This window comes from Coenobita brevimanus, chromosome 74 (genome assembly GCF_032717465.1).
Source record: "Coenobita brevimanus isolate Jiangsu-jjx chromosome 74, ASM3271746v2, whole genome shotgun sequence".
In the NCBI taxonomy this organism is placed as follows: Eukaryota; Metazoa; Arthropoda; class Malacostraca; order Decapoda; family Coenobitidae; genus Coenobita; species Coenobita brevimanus.
The window spans coordinates 4,246,881-4,266,327 of record NC_137027.1 but is presented as its reverse complement, the minus strand read 5'-3'; the positions used below and the strand labels follow the sequence as shown (position 1 = coordinate 4,266,327).

The 19,447-nt window shown below is 39.4% G+C and overlaps 1 protein-coding gene across 1 annotated transcript in view; it reads left to right on the top strand.

Annotated features, from left to right (window-relative positions):
* Abcd1 (ATP binding cassette subfamily D) overlaps nucleotides 1-19,447 on the top strand; it is a 99,305-nt gene that overhangs the window by 11,871 nt on the left and 67,987 nt on the right. Inside the window, exon 2 of the mRNA XM_080278753.1 lies at nucleotides 7,476-7,648. Within this exon, the coding sequence (XP_080134879.1) occupies nucleotides 7,476-7,648 (173 nt within the window). The remainder of the gene's footprint in view (nucleotides 1-7,475; nucleotides 7,649-19,447) is intronic.

Genomic DNA, 19,447 nt, shown 5'->3' with positions numbered 1-19,447 from the left:
CTTTCTGATAGGATAGGTACATGTCCCATGGGAATGCTTCTCTGTTTTTCCCATTGATTCTTAACTCCACAATTAGATGTTTCACTGTTCGCGAGGTTTTGTCGGAACTTCCAAGCTGTGAAAAACGAGGATTTACTGTATACCTTCACAAGTAGAATTAATTGCAGTGGAGATTAACACATTTGAAGGGAAAATAATTGTCTGGCTATCTATCTATTGCCAGACACACCAATCCTGTTTGGGGTGACCACAAACAAATCGCCTCCACATCGCCCTGTCCCCTGCCATTTCACTGCCCTGCTCCCAGCTGACACCCCCCTCTCTCATATACCTCTCCATCCCATCCCTCCATCTCATCCTTGGCCTCCCGCTCCCTCTCCCCCCCTCCACCTCACTCACATACACTCTCTTCGTCAGTCTTTCACCCTTCATCCTCTCCACATGGCCAAACCACCTCAGTGTATTCCTCCTAATGCTTCATATCACATCCACATCCACACCACAATGCTCCTTTATATCCTCATTGCCAGCCTGTCTCTCTGTGTGACTCCACAGGCTCCTCTTAAGTAACTCATTTCCACTGCTCTCACTCTTGCCTTGTGTCCTTCCAACAACGTCCAAGCTTCACTTCCATATGTTAGTGTTGGTATCACAATACTGTCATGTAGTAACTTTTTCACTTCCATGCTCACTTCCCTGCTTCTTATCACTTCTTTCAAGGAACCAGCAACCTTCTTCCCTGCTGTACCCTTTCAAGCACTTCACCCTCCAAACCTCCATCCTTACTCATAACACTACCCAAGTACTTAAACATACTCACATTTTCCATTTCCTCACCATCCAACCTCACTGTACAACTTCACCTCTCTCAAAGACCATCACTTTACTCTTCCCTACATTCACCTTTACATTCTGTTTCTTACACACTCTCCCAGACTCATCCACCAAGCCTTGCAGCTCCCCTTCGTCTTCACTCAACAACACAGTAACATCTGCAAACAACGGTACAGGGAGTTTCCAAACACTACTCTCTCTCACCAGGGCCACTCCAACATCCACTACCCTATCTTGTACCTTTTATTATCCCATCCATGTACAGATTGAACAACCATGGAGACATGACACATCCCTGTTTCAACCCAAACTTTAAAGAGAAAAATTCACTCAGTTCATCATCCACACACACTGCAGCCTTAGCATCATCATACATACTCTTCACAGCATTCAACAACTTCCCATCTACTACTTATATTCTTAATACTTTCCACAATCCTTGTCTGTCGACCCTGTCATATGCTTTCTCCAAATCCATGAAAGCCGCATACAACTTCTTTCCCTTCTCTAGAAACATTTCCACTAGAGAATGTTCTTGGGTAGATGTGGATGTGATCGAGAAAATTAATAGAAATACACTGAGGTGGTTTGGACATGTGGAGAAAATGGAGAATGAAAGACTGACTAAGAGGATGTATGTAGGTGAAGTGGAGGGCGGGAGAGGGAATGGAGACCGAGGATGAGGTGAAGGGATGGAGTTGAGAGGTATATGAGGGAGGGGGTAGTGAATTGGGGGAAGGGCAGTCAATTGGTGGGTGGCGGAGTGACTTGGAGGCGTTTTGTCTGTGGCCACCCTTTACGAGATTTGGGCGTCGGGCTATAGATAGATAGAGATTATATGCAGTATGCCTCCCAAAACAAACACAAGGGATAGAGGTGAATATCAAGATCTTGCAGAAAGTATAATACAGGGTTTAAGAACCCTACTACATAGAATGAAAGAAAAATGTGAAAGAATTATAGTAACTGAAGATTTCAACAAAAATATAAATTGGAATACCCTAGATGTAAGAAGCTGTGAAAGTTGTTTGGATCAAAAGCTCCTGGATCTTATACAGGAGTTTTTCCTAATACTACTGTACATGTAAAGGAAAACACTAGAAAAACAGAGCCAGAAGAACCATCATTATTAGATTTCGTATTTACTAGTCAAGAAAATGAAATTGACAAAATAAATTATCACCTTTCTTTCAGCAAAAGCGACCATGCAGTATTAGGTTGTAATTTCAGGATAGCATATAATATGGTTAACAATATTGAAAATTACAAAAAGAGGCTAAACTACAAAAAGGAAAACTGTCATGACCTGTAGAAGTTTTTTCATTCATTTATCATCTAATCCAGCGATGCCTCACGTGGAGCGTAGGAGCCCGGGGCAAGGTAAGTTGGTCCTGACATATAAGATGAGAGTGACCAGCCTCAGTCATCCGTGAGTGGCATTATGGGAACAACAGACCCCAACAACCCCTTGGATTTAAACCTGTTCCAGCTCAATCCTATTGGAGTGTATTAATTACTGTACTCATTAAACCACCAGGCACCATAATTTGGTTATATGGTTACCACCCAATATGTTAAATGGTTTTCTGGTGTACAGGAAACCATTTGGCCTGTCACTCACTGTAGAGCTATCTTTAGACAGAAGGAAAAGGAAAGAATGAAGGAAACAAAGACAGAAGAGGAAGGAATGAAGGAAGAGAGGAAAGGGCAGGCACCCGAGGGTAACACTACATCAGGTGAGTGGATGGTAAGTGTCCCCACCTACCTATAGAATTACTTTATAGAAATAGATTGGGAAAAGGAGCTTAGAGGGCAAGATATAAATGTTATACAGTACTGTATATAAAAAATTCTGTGAATTTTGCAAAACAGGAGTCAAAAATTATTTTTGCACAGCATAAAGAAACAGAATTAAGGATAAAGAAATTATATAATACTGAATGTAAAAAGGCGAAAGAGAAAAGAAATTCGCTGTGGATTAGATACAGACGACAATATAGCGAGAGAACATACTCTATAACAACTACAGGCAGACAAGAAATGATTATACAAGGGTAAGGAGACAAGTTAAAAAGCAGTTTTAGTAAGACATTGTAAATAAAAGTACTGTTCAGCCAAAGCTGTTTTACAGCTACATATGAAGCAAAACTAAAGTCAGAGATAAAATACTGTCCTTCATGGATGAGGGGAAGATATATATGAATGAAGATGATACAGTATTTGTGAAGTACTAAGCAAAAAATTCCAGTCAGTTTTACAGAAGAAAGTTGACTTGAGAGAGCTGAAAAGGAACAAACATGCCCACACATTAACAGATACCTCTATATGTATTTTGGAACAAGAGGTCCAGGAAGAGATGAGTAAATCAGTCAAAGGAAAAGTAAATGGTCCTAACGAGATTTCAGGTTGAATATTGCATGAATGTGCAGAAGAGTTATGCTGACCAATACATTTAATATTCAGGGAGAATATTTAATATTTGGAAGAAAGCAAACATTGTTCCCCTCTTCAAGAAAGGAAATAAACAAAATCTGCTTAACTGCTGACCAGTATCACTGACCAGCTTCATAAGTAAGATATTAGAAAAGCTTAGAAGAAAAATTTGGGTAAATCATCTGGAAAAACACAATATAATAACAGAAAGTTCAGTTTCAGTTTTAGAAAGGGAAAATCATGTGTTACTAATCTATTAAGCTACTATGATAGACTTGTAGAAACACTACAGAAGATTGAAGGATGGGTAGATAGCATCTATTGGGATTTAAAGAAGGTATTTGACAGAGTATCACACCAAAGACTTTTATGGAAATTGTACCATCAAGGAGGAATCCAAGGTAGTCTGTACTGTTAGATGCAAGATTTTCTCAGAAAAAGGGAAATGAGAGCAGTAGTAAGGAGAAAATACTCATCATGGAGAGAAGTGACTAGTGGAGTCCCACAATGCTCAGTGCTTGCACCCATTATGTTTTAGTTTTTAGTATATATAAATGACATAGCAACACTGGAAATGGAAGCTATTTAAATATGTTTGCTGATGCTGCAAAAATACAAAGGAAAATTACAGATTCTTGCAGAGAGCTACTAGAAAAATTAAATAAGCTTCATGAATGGAATTCAGTGGCAAATGGAATTCAGTGTGGACAAATGCCATGTAATCAAGTTTGGTAAAAGCAAAGAAAGCCCAGACTGGTATTATAAGCTAGGAAGTTCAGCCCTACACATATTAGAAAAGGAGGACTTAGGAGTGGTTATCAGTAACAGACTATCACTGGCTGACTGCATGCATGGAAAAGTATGGGACATGTACACACTTCTTGCTAATATGTGAGTAGCATTCACATATATAAATGAAGACATCCTGAGAAAGATAATCACACCGTTCTTTAGACAAACTCTGGAGTATGCATCGGTAGTCTGGAAACCACATCTGAGATACATAACATATAGATGAGATTAAAAACGTACAAAGGGCCGCTACAAGATGGGCACGATGCTTAAGGGATCAGAGCTACGAAGAACGAATAGAAAATTAAACCTACCAACATTACAATAGAGAAGGAAAAAAAGGAGACATGATTATGCTATATGAATGCACCACAGGAATAGAGAAAGTAGACATGAGTATATGTACAACCTATGGGGAAGCAACATCAAGAGGGCACTGCAAAAAAATGTACAAAAAGAGAGGTGATAAAAACATAAGAAAATCCATCTTCCCAAACTGATCAGTGAAATGCACTACTGAATGAAATAGTGTGTGCCAAAACTGTTTGTAAATTCAAAGATTTGGATGATAAAAATGGTTCAAAACACGGAACAGTATGAGCTTGAATTAAGCTTGACAGTATGAGCTTCACACACACACACACACACACACACACACACACACACACACACACACACACACACACACACACACACAGAGTTAAGATTTGGTTGTGCATACATGTTTTCAGGCCAAGACTTATGTGATGGAGAGAAATTGGTTGAAGAAAAAAATATTTGATTGTTGCATATGAAAAGGAGGTTAATTACCGTATATTTTACATTGTCATGGATTCAGTATTTCCTTGTGATAAGTCAATCAGTCCAGTGTATTTGGGAAAAAAAAAATAGGGAAGGAAGCAACTGTAGTGTCATTATTGCTGTGGTAATGAGGCTAAATGGATATGCCCTTATGAACAGTTATCATCTTACTGAGATAGTAGCTATGTCTGAGTATATAGTTATCATCTATCAAATTATCTCACATCTCCATTTTTTTCTTTTTTTTATGTTGAGAAATACCATATGTTATGTACTTTATTTTGGATTGTTTTGATTATAACAAACACTAATCAGTATCAGTATTATCAGCCTAATCCCATATCCCACCAAAAATAGGGTGGATATATTGTGCAATACAGTACATAAACGGTACTGGTGACGTACTGGTGTAGTATGTACATCAGACCCTCGTTATACAGTGAACCAGTATGTGATGAATCACTTATAGGAAGACAAAAAAGTTAGGTTATTTTTTTCAATATATGGTAGCATTTTTACTTATATGATCATTTTGATCCAGTGTGAAGTCTTACTATTTCAGTTACAGTTGCTGTTTTTGCATGTAGGTACAGTACGGTAATCACCTGATTATCCATCAGCACATTAACTGACATTCATCATTAACTAACAAGCAGAAATCTGGCTGCATTCTGTTTTTTACAATGTGAACCAACAGTGCAACACTAGCTACAGTATTACAGTACTGTGTTGTGAGTAACCTATGCAATATTTGTGTGTTGTACTTTTAAGTACTTCACTTTTATTTATTTACCGATATTTATTTATTTATTTTTTTATTTTTATTTTTTTTTACAGTTATGGTAGGTTGGAGCACCCATCATCCATTCATTTATTGTTGTGCTGCTTAATGGTCTCTACACTGAGTGACAAGCCAAATGGTTTCCTGCAACTCAGGAAACTATTTACTATGTTGGGTGGTAACCATATAACCAAATTGTGATGGCTGGTGGTTTAGTGGGTAACTCTTCAGTTGGATTGAGCCGGTGCAGGTTATATCCAAGGGGTGGTTGGAGTTTATTGCTCACGTATGGCCACTCAAGGATGAGTGAGGCTTGCCACTGTCATCTTAAATGTCGGGACCACCTTGCCTAGCCCTGGGCTCCTACACTCCTCATGGGGCAGCACAGGATTAGATGATGAATAAATGAATGATATGGTATAGAGTGCAGTATAGGGCTTTTGTTGAGGTTACGAGCTGGTGGTATATTTCATTAAAAAAAAAAAAAAAAAAAAAAAAATCTGACTTGGCTTTGACTGAATTATGACAGATAATCAGATTACTGTTTGATCACTGACACACAGCCTTACAGTCATTTGTTTGTTTCAAGATTCCCTTTGAACTTGTTCATTGTCAGGTGTTAGGGTCAGAAATGGAACAGTAGCGTGGTGTTGGAGTTCAAGCAGCAGTTGAAGTGCAGTTAGAAACAACTTTTTTTTACTTATATTTTGTGTTAAGCAGTAAGTGCAGTTAGGTGAAATAACTACTAGGTGAATTTGGAGCTTGTTTTTAGACATTGACGTGTTGGTGACCTTTGGCCAAAAACGTGTCCCCATTAAACTCATTTACTGTGCATACAGTTTACAGTACTGTATGAACAGTAAAATTCTTGTAAAAAAATTGACATGGAGTGATGTAATAAATGAAAAACATGTCATACAATATAGTATTGTACAGGAAAATATATAGCTGCTGTGTACTGTACGCACCATACTGTAGTATCTTAGATTTTACTGGTTATTACCATGTGTTTGGTGGCGTAGAGGAAACACTATAGTGTCTTTCTGTGCAAATTGCCTGATTATCTCTCGCTTCTTTTCAAGGGACAAGACATTTCTCACGTGCTTGGTAGGAGGGGGAATCATGCATGCACATGCCAGCACAAGTGTGGACAACATAAACCCATGCAAAAGCTCGGGTGTGGCAATAAAGGGCACAAACTCCATGACAGTCTAAGCATGCACCTGCACCAGATGGCTTACTATGTATAACTGGGTTGGAGCATGCAGGCTGGGCTTTGCTTTGGAGGGCATTATTGGTAACATGTGGGTGGCAGGGAGCAGCAGATGGCTTGAAAAATTTGCTTTCTGTGCGTGCTGTTGGTTAATGCCATAAAAAATGAATCTTGCTTTAATCCAACAAGGTTTTTATGCTCTTTTAGCTAATGACATTTGTCAGGCAGTGTGGCATCAGATAATCAAAGGATTATTGTATATCTAGCCTTACTAGGTACAATAGTTATGTCTCAGTATGTATCCACAGCCAGTGATATTTTTTCCTAATGTGTAATGTATAGTTTTTGCTTGTAAAAGCATATTAGGTAAGTGCTGTTAACTGTAGTTTTGTATGAACTGTGAAGAGTCTCAGCTCTGAATATAGGTGCATAATTTTATTCCTTCATATGTAGGCTATATCTAATTTTCTTTTAACCCTCTCAAAACAATAAATACTGTATATCTTTTTTTTTTTTTTTTTTTTTTTGCAGCCACCAGATGGTTTTGTTTAGCTTAGAGGGGAGACCTCTCAAAATGAAAGACATAAAATGACTAGACCTCATGAACATCCTTTCTTTCAGGTCCTGTTCTCGGCACACTGGTGGTGATGGTGACAGGCCGCATCCTGAGAAAAGTGTCGCCTAAGTTTGGGGTGCTGGTAGCAGAGGAGGCGCACCGCAAGGGCTACCTGCGCGCCATCCACTCTCGCATCATTACCAATGCTGAGGAGATTGCTTTCTATGGTGGACACAAGGTACTGTTCCAGATATTAATGTCAGTACACTTAATTACAGTAATTATAAGGCAGTGAACAATGACCGTGAAAACCCAGTACAGGTAACTCGCACGGAACACGTGGGTTTCGTTCCTACCGTGCCGTGTTAGGTGCGAAATCGCGTATATTTAAACTACTCCGTATTTTGCTCCCTAGACCCCCCAAATGTGTTGTTTTGCTGTTATCTGTCACTAGAAAGCACTTTAAGTGGTTAGAAGGTTTATTTTTAATGTTATAATTCACAAATACAGTACTCCAGAGCAAAACTTCAACACACAAATACTGTACGTAAACACAAGGAAACATTCCGACGCCGATCATAGGTAATCATATAAATTAGGTTAACTGGTACCAGTGCTTTAACTTACAAGTACATACCAGAACAGTACATATTTAACTTAGAAATGCAGTACTGTGATATCGAATGATTTCAGTACATAATCTGTTAGGAATGGCTGGAAAAAAAAAAAATGTTATGAATACATTTTCACCTTTTTGATATATGTTTATGGTAGTTTTGAGTTATTTTTTACGTTATCGTTGTGCCCATGCTTGGAAAAGGGAGCGAAAGAGTTGAATTTTCAGTCCTAAATGAGAAAACTGCATGTCCTCCAAGGCTAGACTCTGCCACGGGAGAATAAAGTGGAGGGTCAGTCCGATTAGCAATAAGGAAGTTGTGGCACAACTTCCAGCTCCCACACCACGAGAATGGCTAAAAATAGAATCGTAATGCAGTTTCAGAACTAACAATAAGTCTAATTATTACGAATACAGATACAAAGCAGAAATAAATACGTTTACAGACAGGGAAAACGTATTTCTTCCGTCATAACATGTTCATCTTTCTCTATCATTTTACGTTCATCTTTATCATTTTACCTTGTTATTTTCGCAATATATATTGCTGTCTCGTAAACAGGGTGGTTGTTTGTGTTTTGCAAGGGAGGAAAAAGGTTGTATTTTCTGTCTGGGTCGAGATAATGGGTGTAACTATGTGTGGTTAGGCATGGCCACGAGCGAAAAAATCGTACATCCACTCATCACGATAGCCGGTGGTGAACTGACAGATGATACATGAGACGGTGAAGTCAAGGTCATGTCCCAGATTTTCGTTCACTTCCCGAAAGGTTTCACAGTTTTCTACAAGTTGCAAACCATTACAGCAAACCTGAGCAAATAGGTAAAGATACCAAGACAAAAATGTATTTTTCTCTTATTATAAGTCTTTAACCCCTACACCGCGGGCTTGTTTACCAATAACTTGCGTGTGCCGCGGGGTTATTTGGGCTCCGACAGACTCTCAAAAAATATTTGCCAAAAATCAGTTATTAGTCCTAGAATAATAAAATTACATATGCTTATGGCACATACCTTCAGCTTTCTTCTGGAATGATTGTTGAGCCTTCGTCGGTTACCGTAGGACTTGTGGAGACCTCTGAAGTTGGGTAACGAAGTCTCCACTTTACACTTCCCGACAACCCGTAATATGATTACCACAGCCAGATACAAACACTATAAACACTATTCTACAATTTCCAAGTAGTTTGGGATCCATACTAAAAAAAAAACCCATTGTGAAAGCAATGGAAATTACGAGCGCGTCTGATCGTCGCACTGGCACTAGTTCGCTCATGGTAGTCTGTCATTTATTATTCATAAAACCCCTCACACTTTATATTTCTATTACTATATAACACTTATATATATCTACAGTCTTTATCCATAAGTTTCCTTCAGTAGTATTAGTTTATTGTCATTGTAGGGATTCAATTTCTTTCAGTAAAATACGTAGCATTCACTTTCTCATCTTGTATACTGGCATTGAGAGTGAATGTCACTTTCATCTTCACTCTCATAACTCATAGCATTCAGACATGCTAGAGTGAAACTTTCACTTTCATTACTCCTAGTATATACTCGTATTCTTATAATACTACTCATTTACATTTCTATTTACGTTCTCTATTTTATTTACGTTATTTACATTTCTATTTTATTTACACTGTGTTGTGCACTGTCACTTGAAATAACTTATAAAACTATTTTCCATTGTTCACGTATATTTACATTCATTACTTTCACTTGCTGTTTACACATTATTTACACATTATTTACAATTCCACTTGCACTGTTTTACTCAATAGAAAGATCGTAGTCACTCTTTTATCAATTGTCAGCCCTTTACCTCTTTCCACACGAGGTTTAGTAGGGGGTAAAGGTCACAGAACCATTTGCATGGGGGTGAAAAAAGGCCTTGAAGTCAGCAAGTTGAAACATACGTCCTCTCACTTCGGAAGATGAGACTACACTGATAACGCAGGGGCAGCCTAGAGGCCTGCTTTAGGGGTTATTCAGAGTTACCAATATTACTTCTTGAAACAGCTAAGTCTAGCACTGATATGATTGGCAGGAAATCTAGACAATACATTATAAATTTGGTAGTTCCAGGTGAATGTAAATATTCTCCCTTCCCTCCTTACATTTATATTTATTACGAAAATAGATTAGAGGCCTACTTAGGAGATATATAATCAGAGCTACCAATGTTAAATCTTGAAACAGCTTTGTGTAGCACTGATATGATTGGCAGGAAATCTAGACAATACATTATAAATTAGGTGGTTCCAGGTGAATGTAAATATCACTTAGGGTTCTCCCTTCTCTCCTTACATGTATATTTATTACGAAAATAGATTATACAGCATATTTCAAGGGGAAAAAAACAGCGAAAATTAGCGAACGAGTGCACGTGAGGTGTTGTCAGGTGATAATTAGCCAATTCCAGGTGTATGGCACTCTCACTTACCTGATTTCTTTCTTGTATATATTATTTGGTATAAGAATACGACATAGGGCTTATTTCAATGGATGAAATCAGTGAAAAATTCCAGGGAAGATTTACTTAGCGTAGCATGGCCGGGAAGGCGAGAGCATAGGGTAATGGAGGGGGGGTAGGGAGGGGAGTCAAGAACGGGGAGAAATGGCTAAATTGTCAACAATGGATGGGAGTACAGATGAGATTAGGAGTGCTGACTAGTGTTGGACATTGTCAGTACTGATAGATGATACAAGCCCCCACTTGAAAGCCCGGGTGAATTCAAAATAACACAGAATCACAAAAGCGACGCCCCGCGGTATGATCCCTTGCTCCCAAGCGTCACGAAAGTGACGCCCCGCGGTTAAGGGGTTAACGAACAAACAAAAAAAAGGCAATATTCCGACGCCGATCATGGGTAATCATATAAATCAGGTTAACTGGTTACAAGGCTTTATTTAATGCTTTAATTGCTTACAAGTACATACCAGAACAGTAAATATTTAACTTACAAATACAGTACTGTAGAAAAGCAGTACAGTAAGAGTTTAACGAACAAACAAAAAAGGCAATATTCCGACGCCGATCATGGGTAATCATATAATTCGGGTTATCTGGTTACAAGGCTTTATTTAATGATTTAACTTTACTTAAGTGCTTACAAGTACAGTACATACGAGAACAGTAAATATTTAACTTACAAATACTGAACAGCACTGTGGAAAAAACGAACAAATAAAAAAGGCAATATTCTGACGCCTATCAGGTAAACTGGTTATAAGACTTTATTTCTTGCTTTAACGTTATTTAATAGTACTTTAAGTTGCACATAAACTTACCAGAGCAGTACAGTACTGTAAATATTTAACTTACAAATACTGTGCTACTGTACTCGGGAATGTCTCACTCACTGAATAATTTCCGGCCTAGATCATCACGTAATCAAAACAAACCGCGCGCTGCGGTGACGTTCGAGGATTTGATCTTTCAAAGGCCTCTCCTGCGTTAATTTGTAATTTTCATAATGGTTTTTTAATCTTACGTTGTCTTATATGTATCCCAGCCCTTACCGTGTATAATTGCGAGCGCGTTCCGTGAGATCGTGTTCCGTGCGAGTTACCTGTAATGTGAATCTTCAAAGTCCAACTCACTTGCAAATATAGTAGAAGCTTTTCAAAATTGTTCAGCTAAAAAAATGTATTGAAGTTGATGTCCACAATTGTTTAATTTTGGAGAAGTGTAGTGTACTGAATCGCATTTATAGTCTGTCTATCTGTCTATTACCAGATGCCTTAATCTCGTAAGGGGTGGCCACAAACAAATCACCTCCATGTTGCCCTGTCCCCACCATTTCACTGCCCTGCTCCCAGTTCACACCCCCCTCTCTCATATACTGTACCTCTCGACTCCATCCCTCCATCTCATCCTTGGCCTCCCCTTCCCTCTCCCCCCCTCCACCTCACTCACATACACTTTCCTCATTAGTCTCTTACTCTCCATCCTCTCCACATGGCCAAACCACCTCAGTATGTTTCTCCTAATGCTTTCTATCACATCCACTTCCACACTACAACGCCCCTTCACTTCCTCATTTGTCAGTCTATCACTCCATGTGACACCATATGCTCCTCTCAAATAATTTATTTCCACAGCTCTCACTCTTGACTTCTGTCCCTCCATCAAGGTCCAAGCTTCACTTCCATACACTAGAGTTGGTATCACAATACTGTCATGTAGTAACTTTTTCATTTCCATGCACACTTCCCTGTTTCTTATCACTGCTTTCAAGGAACCAGCAACCTTTCTTCCTTGTTGTACCCTTTCAAACACTTCACCCTCTAAACTTCGTCCTTACTCATCACACTACCCAAGTACTTAAATGCACTCACATTCTCCATTTCCTCCTCATCCAACCCCTCTGTACATTCACTGACTTCACCTCTCTTGAAGACTATCACTTTACTCTTCCCTACATTCACCTTTAGATTCTATTTCTTACATACTCTCCCAAACTCATCCACCAAGCCTTGCAGCTCCCCTTTATCTTCACTTAACAACACAGCATCATCTGCAAACAACAGTACAGGGAGTTTCCAAACACTGCCCTCTCTCATTAGGGCCACTCTAACATCCACTGTCTTACCTTGTAACTCTTTTATAACCCCATCCACATACAGATTGAACAGCCATGGAGATATGACACATCCCTCTTTTAATCCAGCCTTCAAATAGAAAAAAATCACTCAGTTCACTATCCACACGCACTGCAGTCTAAGCATCCTCATACATACTCTTCACAGCATTCAACAACTTCCCATCTACTCCAAATGTTTGCTGAACTTTGTTAAATGTCTTGTTACCTGAGTATGTCACTGTTTGTGTGCCATCTCATAACACTTTCTCTGAATGTGATATCTCATCTGTTTATGCACAACCATTCTCTAGATGTGAAACCATGTCCAATATTTTTTTCTCTTACACAGGTACTCATCATAACTTCCTTATTTTTTATTTTTATTTAACCCCTACACCGCGGGCTTGTTTACCAATTACTTGCGTGTGCCGCGGGGTTATTTGGGCTCCGACAGACTCTCAAAAAATATTTGCCAAAAATCAGTTATTAGTCCTAGAATAATAAAATTACATATGCTTATGGCACATACCTTCAGCTTTCTCCTGGAATGATTGTTGAGCCTTCGTCGGTTACCGTAGGACTTGTGGAGACCTCTGAAGTAGGGTAACGAAGTCTCCACTTTACACTTCCCGACAACCCGTAATATGATTACCACAGCCAGATACAAACACTATAAACACTATTCTACAATTTTCAAGTAGTTTGGGATCCATACTCAAAAAAAAAAACACTGTGAAAGCAATGGAAATTACGAGCGCATCTGATCGTCGCACTGGCACTAGTTCGCTCATGGTAGTCTGTCATTTATTATTCATAAAACCCCTCACACTTTATATTTCTATTACTATATAACACTTATATATATCTACAGTCTTTATCCATAAGTTTCCTTCAGTAGTGTTAGTTTATTGTCACTGTAGGGATTCAATTCCTTTCAGTAAAATACGTAGCATTCACTTTCTCGTCCTGTATACTGGCATTGAGAGTGAATGTCACTTTCATCTTCACTCTCATAACTCATAGCATTCAGACATGCTAGAGTGAAACTTTCACTTTCATTACTCCTAGGGTATATACTCGTATTCTTATAATACTACTCATTTACATTTCTATTTACGTTCTCTATTTTATTTACGTTATTTACATTTCTATTTTATTTACAGTGTTATGCACTGTCACTTGAAATAACTTATAAAACTATTTTCCATTGTTCACGTATATTTACATTCATTACTTTCACTTGCTGTTTACACATTATTTACACATTATTTACAATTCCACTTGCACTGTTTTACTCAATAGAAAGATCGTAGTCACTCTTTTATCAATTGTCAGCCCTTTACCTCTTTCCACACGAGGTTTAGTAGGGGGTAAAGGTCACAGAGCCATTTGCATGGGGGTGAAAAAAGGCCTTGAAGTCAGCAAGATGAAACATACGTCCTCTCACTTCGGAAGATGAGAGTACACTGATAACGCAGGGGCCAGGCCAGCTAGCCTAGAGGCCTGCTTTAGGGGTTATTCAGAGTTACCAATATTACTTCTTGAAACAGCTAAGTCTAGCACTGATATGATTGGCAGGAAATCTAGACAATACATTATAAATTTGGTAGTTCCAGGTGAATGTAAATATCATTTAGGCTGCTCCCTTCCCTCCTTACATGTATATTTATTACGAAAATAGATTAGAGGCCTACTTAGGAGATATATAATCAGAGCTACCAATGTTAAATCTTGAAACAGCTTTGTGTAGCACTGATATGATTGGCAGGAAATCTAGACAATACATTATAAATTAGGTAGTTCCAGGTGAATGTAAATATCACTTAGGCTTCTCCCTTCTCTCCTTACATGTATATTTATTACGAAAATAGATTATACGGCATATTTCAAGGGGAAAAAAACGGCGAAAATTAGCGAACGAGTGCACGTGAGGTGTTGTCAGGTGATAATTAGCCAATTCCAGGTGTATGGCACTCTCACTTACCTGATTTCTTTCTTGTATATATTATTTGGTATAAGAATACGACATAGGGCTTATTTCAATGAATGAAATCAGTGAAAAATTCCAGGGAAGATTTACTTAGCGTAGCATGGCCGGGCAGGCGAGAGGATAGGGTAATGGAGGGGGGGTAGGGAGGGGAGTCAAGAACGGGGAGAAATGGCTAAATTGTCAACAATGGATGGGAGTACAGATGAGATTAGGAGTGCTGACTAGTGTTGGACATTGTCAGTACTGATAGATGATACAAGCCCCCACTTGAAAGCCCGGGTGAATTCAAAATAACACAGAATCACAAAAGCAACGCCCCGCGGTATGATCCCTTGCTCCCAAGCGTCACGAAAGTGACGCCCCGCGGTTAAGGGGTTAAATCTCCAGTGCCTTGACTAATGATAGGTACTGTAATCTCCCGATTTTCCAGTGTATTAGAGCCAAAGGACTGACGTATACTGTCAAAAAGCCGGGTTCTGCAAAAGTCCCCCCCCCCAGGGGCCCCTAACCCCCAACCCTATTACACTTATCCACAGTCTAACTCCTACAAAATGCTTTAAAATGTCAAAAAGTGGCTAACAGACATTCCTGAATATAAAGTACTGTAATGTACTGTTAAGTGCACTGTAATTTTATGTACAGAAGCAGTTTCATATTGATGATGGGGATAATACCAAAGTCTCCCCAGCCGGGAGACCTGTTTTCTTTCACTTGGTGTACATGTACAGTATAACGCACATTGTAAACACTATAAATTGTCGAAAATGACCCAAAAGACTTTCCTAATATTGAAGTACTGTATGTACTGTGAAGTACACTGTAATGTTATGTACAGAAACACATTTCATGTTGATGATGGTGGTGCTGATGAAGACCTTATTAGAAAATACTGTACAGTAACACCCAAAATGAATAATCAAAACATCAAAAAACAGAAAAAACCATGAGTAAAATGAAGTATGCTTCACAACTGTACTTTACTGTGTACACCGTACTGTACTTTCTTCGATCGAAATTCTAGCACCCTGCCACACAGAACACATCAAAACTTTCATCTCATAGTATCAAGGACAAACTTCACTTGGGAAGAAACGGTTGTCTAAATGATTGTATATATTGTGTTAACAATTTCTTTATAGTATGATTATTTTACTTAGTAAAATAAACACATTTTTCAACTCCTCTTGTTTGGTAAGAATTTAATTGACATTTTTTTCCAATACACTTTCATTGGCACCTTAGCAGAATCCAACAGTCACTTGCACAGTGCAGTAATGTACAGTCCAGAACACTGTAAGTTATGCTTACCAGAGAGGAGAGGAGGGGGAAGGCAGCAGTGCGATGTGTCAGAAAGACGCAGCAGCACTAGAAGGCCAGCCAGGTTTTGGAGGGAAACCCATCACAGTGTTGCCATTTAATAATAATAATGTTTTGGAAGAGACACAGAGTGTAATGTAGGTTTGTTTGAACATCGGCATCATAGCAGCGGAGTAATACAATGGAATGCAAGAGAACGTCCACCTTCCTCCTGCCAGCCAATGAAAACTCTGCATTAGAATTCTCTTTCCCCTGCCTTAGCAAGTCAAAACTCTTCCACCTCTGACCACTGCATCTCCCCTCCCTACCCACCACCAAACACCCCGTGAGCTGCTAGACCCACCAGCCATCAATCCTTCCTGCCTCCCTCCCTCTCTCAACACTCCACCCCTTTCATATTACAATATATGTACAGTATAACACCATTCTTTTTGTGTATTTTATTTCTTTATTTGTGATTGTGGCTGGAGGTTTGATGACAAGAATTGTCTCTTGCAGGATAATAATGTACTTTTAGCCAGAAGAAAGGGTCCTTCATGCCGGGTAATGTCAAAGATATTATGCTTTCTGCCAGATACCATCAAAATACAGTAGTAAGGTGGAAAGTGCTTTCATAGTAAGGAAAAATGTTGATTGTGTTTTTGGAAGTTCTCCGATTAGAAACATTACGTATCTTTGGAACCTAAGAAAAGATGCATCTAATGTGTGACAAGCGCTTAATAATCAGCATAAAAATTCCAGTTACATATGCCATGTTTCATTTCTAAAAAATTTTGTAAAGTATTTAGACTGACTTGGGGAAAAAAAGGTCAAATGAACATTCCTTATGCAGTATTGCACTTCTATTTTTCTCTACTTGCTGCGGTTACGGTTCAGGGGATTTACTATACTTTCCATCATCTTGGCCAGCCATGGGGATACATACAAATATGAAGAAGTGTTAGTTACAGTCATTCGTTTCTTGGCTTACAGGAAATCATTTGGCTTGTCATTCAGTGTAAAGCCAAATGGTTTCCTGTAAGCCAAGAAACCATTTACAATGCTAGGTGGTAACCATATAACCAAACCATATGTGCTCCCTACATGTCAACAAGTGGGTTGCTGGAGGGTTAGTGCCCCTCCCCGTAAAAGAAATAACTCAAATTCAAATGGCCACCCATTATGGGATTATGGCATATGGCAATAGATAGATAGATAGATAGGCTTCAGCAAGCCTGCATGCATCAGCCTTGGTCACCTAATGGCGGCTCTCCATGCTGCTAGATATCTGGCAACCTCCCTATTCAGCCCTTATCCCTGATAGACTAGTGGAATATCTGGAAAATGTGGCTGTATAAAAATCCTCAGGCATTTTAGAGTCAAAGTTGTCAAATAGGCTTTCCTAGGGTGTTTTTTTTGTGCTGAATCCATTTTTGCTGTTTGCCAAGCTGTATCTCGTGCGGTTTTGCTCCTAGTGGACAAAATCCAAGATGGCCACCATTTTTCTAGAAAATGCATATTTTGAAGAATTGTTTCAAATATAAAATATATTAATTAATTATCCAGCGCCTGATCACTGCCTACGAAAGTGGCTGACGTGTAAACCTGTCAGAAGTAATGATGCATGAACTTTTAACAGTCCCCCAGGCTCTAGCTGAGACAAATGGTAGACTTCGATCTGGATCAAAAGCAGTCTTGGCTCAAGTACTCACTTCAGGAATACAATGTCCTCCCAGCATAGGCACTGCAGACCTTGAGGAAACAGCAACACTCATAATTGATGGTCAAGCAATGGTTTGTTCCATTGGGAAACCACCCAAAGCAGCCACATTTGGAGACCTAGCTGACGTGTTCATTGGAGCCGTTCTTCAAGGTGGGACACTGTTCAAATGAATTGATGTAGTGTTTGACATATACTACGAGAAATCCATCAAAGAGGGAACAAGGACATGACGTGGTCAAACATCAGTGGCGATCCGACGTTTGATTGAAGGCAGGAATGTTCCACACCCAGCAAAGTGGGATACTTTCATGGCACACCCTGAAAACAAGGCAGACTTGGCCAATTTCCTCTCACAACAACTGATGCTGAAGGTTTCAGCAAACAAAACTGTTGTGGTATCTGGCGGATTCGTCGATGAAGAACAGGTGGAATCATCGGATCCAGAAGTGGACACAGACAAACTCAAAGCTTGGCACGAAGAGGCAGATACGAGAATGATTCTGCACTGTACAGAAATTCAAGCCTCTAGCATTGTGATAGCTGCAGGTGACACAGATGTCCTGGTATTACTACTTGCACATATCCACAAAATGCCCAGTGACAAAGTTTGGTTGAAGGCAAGATCAGCTGCAAACAGGAAGTATATTCCTATACACACCATTGTGGAACGGCTTGCTTTTGTTAACAATAAGATGGAATCCATTACAGCATTTCACGCCATCACTGGTAGTGACACAACTTCATACCTCTTCAGGCATGGAAAGAAAACTTGCTGGAAAGTGTTTCAAGAACACTCTCACCTTCTTGAAGGTCTAGGTCAAGGTGAACTCGATGACGCAACAGCTAAGAACGCTGAATTATTCATCTGTAAGTTGTACAATGTCCCCAACGTCACAACAGTCAACAAGGTGCCTGAAATCCTGTTCGTGAAGTCCAGTGCTCCAGAGACTCTTCCTCCAACTTGTGATGCCCTTTCGTTTCACATCCAAAGAGCTCACTATCAAACAGCTGTGTGGTGACAGGCAAATGAACAGTATCCAGATCTACCTCAACCAGAGACGATGGGATGGAGGATGGAAGGTGCATCACTGGTGCCAACGCTGATGTCCCTACCCCCAGTCCCAGACTCATGTGTGGAACTGATCACCTGCAACTGCGCTAACCTATGTATGAGTGCATGTTGCAAATGTAAAAAGTCCCATTTGCGTTGTACAGCAGCATGCAAATGTAGAACATCCGATGACGATTGTAGCAGTGTCGAAGCCCAACAATGACACTGTGCAAAACACACTGCCACTATGCCTGTTCATCAATTTGCAATCTGCAACTTATTTTAATATAAATGTGTTGTCAGCCATCCTGGATTTATGTTTATGTTTATTACTTAATTAAGAGAAAAGTAATATCAATAAAATAATTAATGTACAGTGACTTTATAGTGGGTTTTAATAAGGTTTTACGGTCGTCATAATGATATACGGATGAGGCACCACTTGTAAAAATGATGCTTTTGAGTTTAAGGCGGCCATCTTGGATTTACCCGTCTGACGGTGTCAGCTTGAGAGATACAGCTTGGCAGACAGCAAAAATGGATTCTGCACAAAAAAACACCTTAGAAAAGCTTATCTGCCAACTTTGACTCCACAATGCCTGGAGTTGTCCAAATACCTGAAAACCGGACTAGACTATGAGGTCACACTCTGTAGCCTCGTCCCAGGTCTTTTTCGGTCTGCTTCTCACAGCCTCACCCCCAGTATTCACACTTCTCACTTTCTGCACCCAATTGTCATCCCCTATCTTCTCCACATGCCCAAACTATC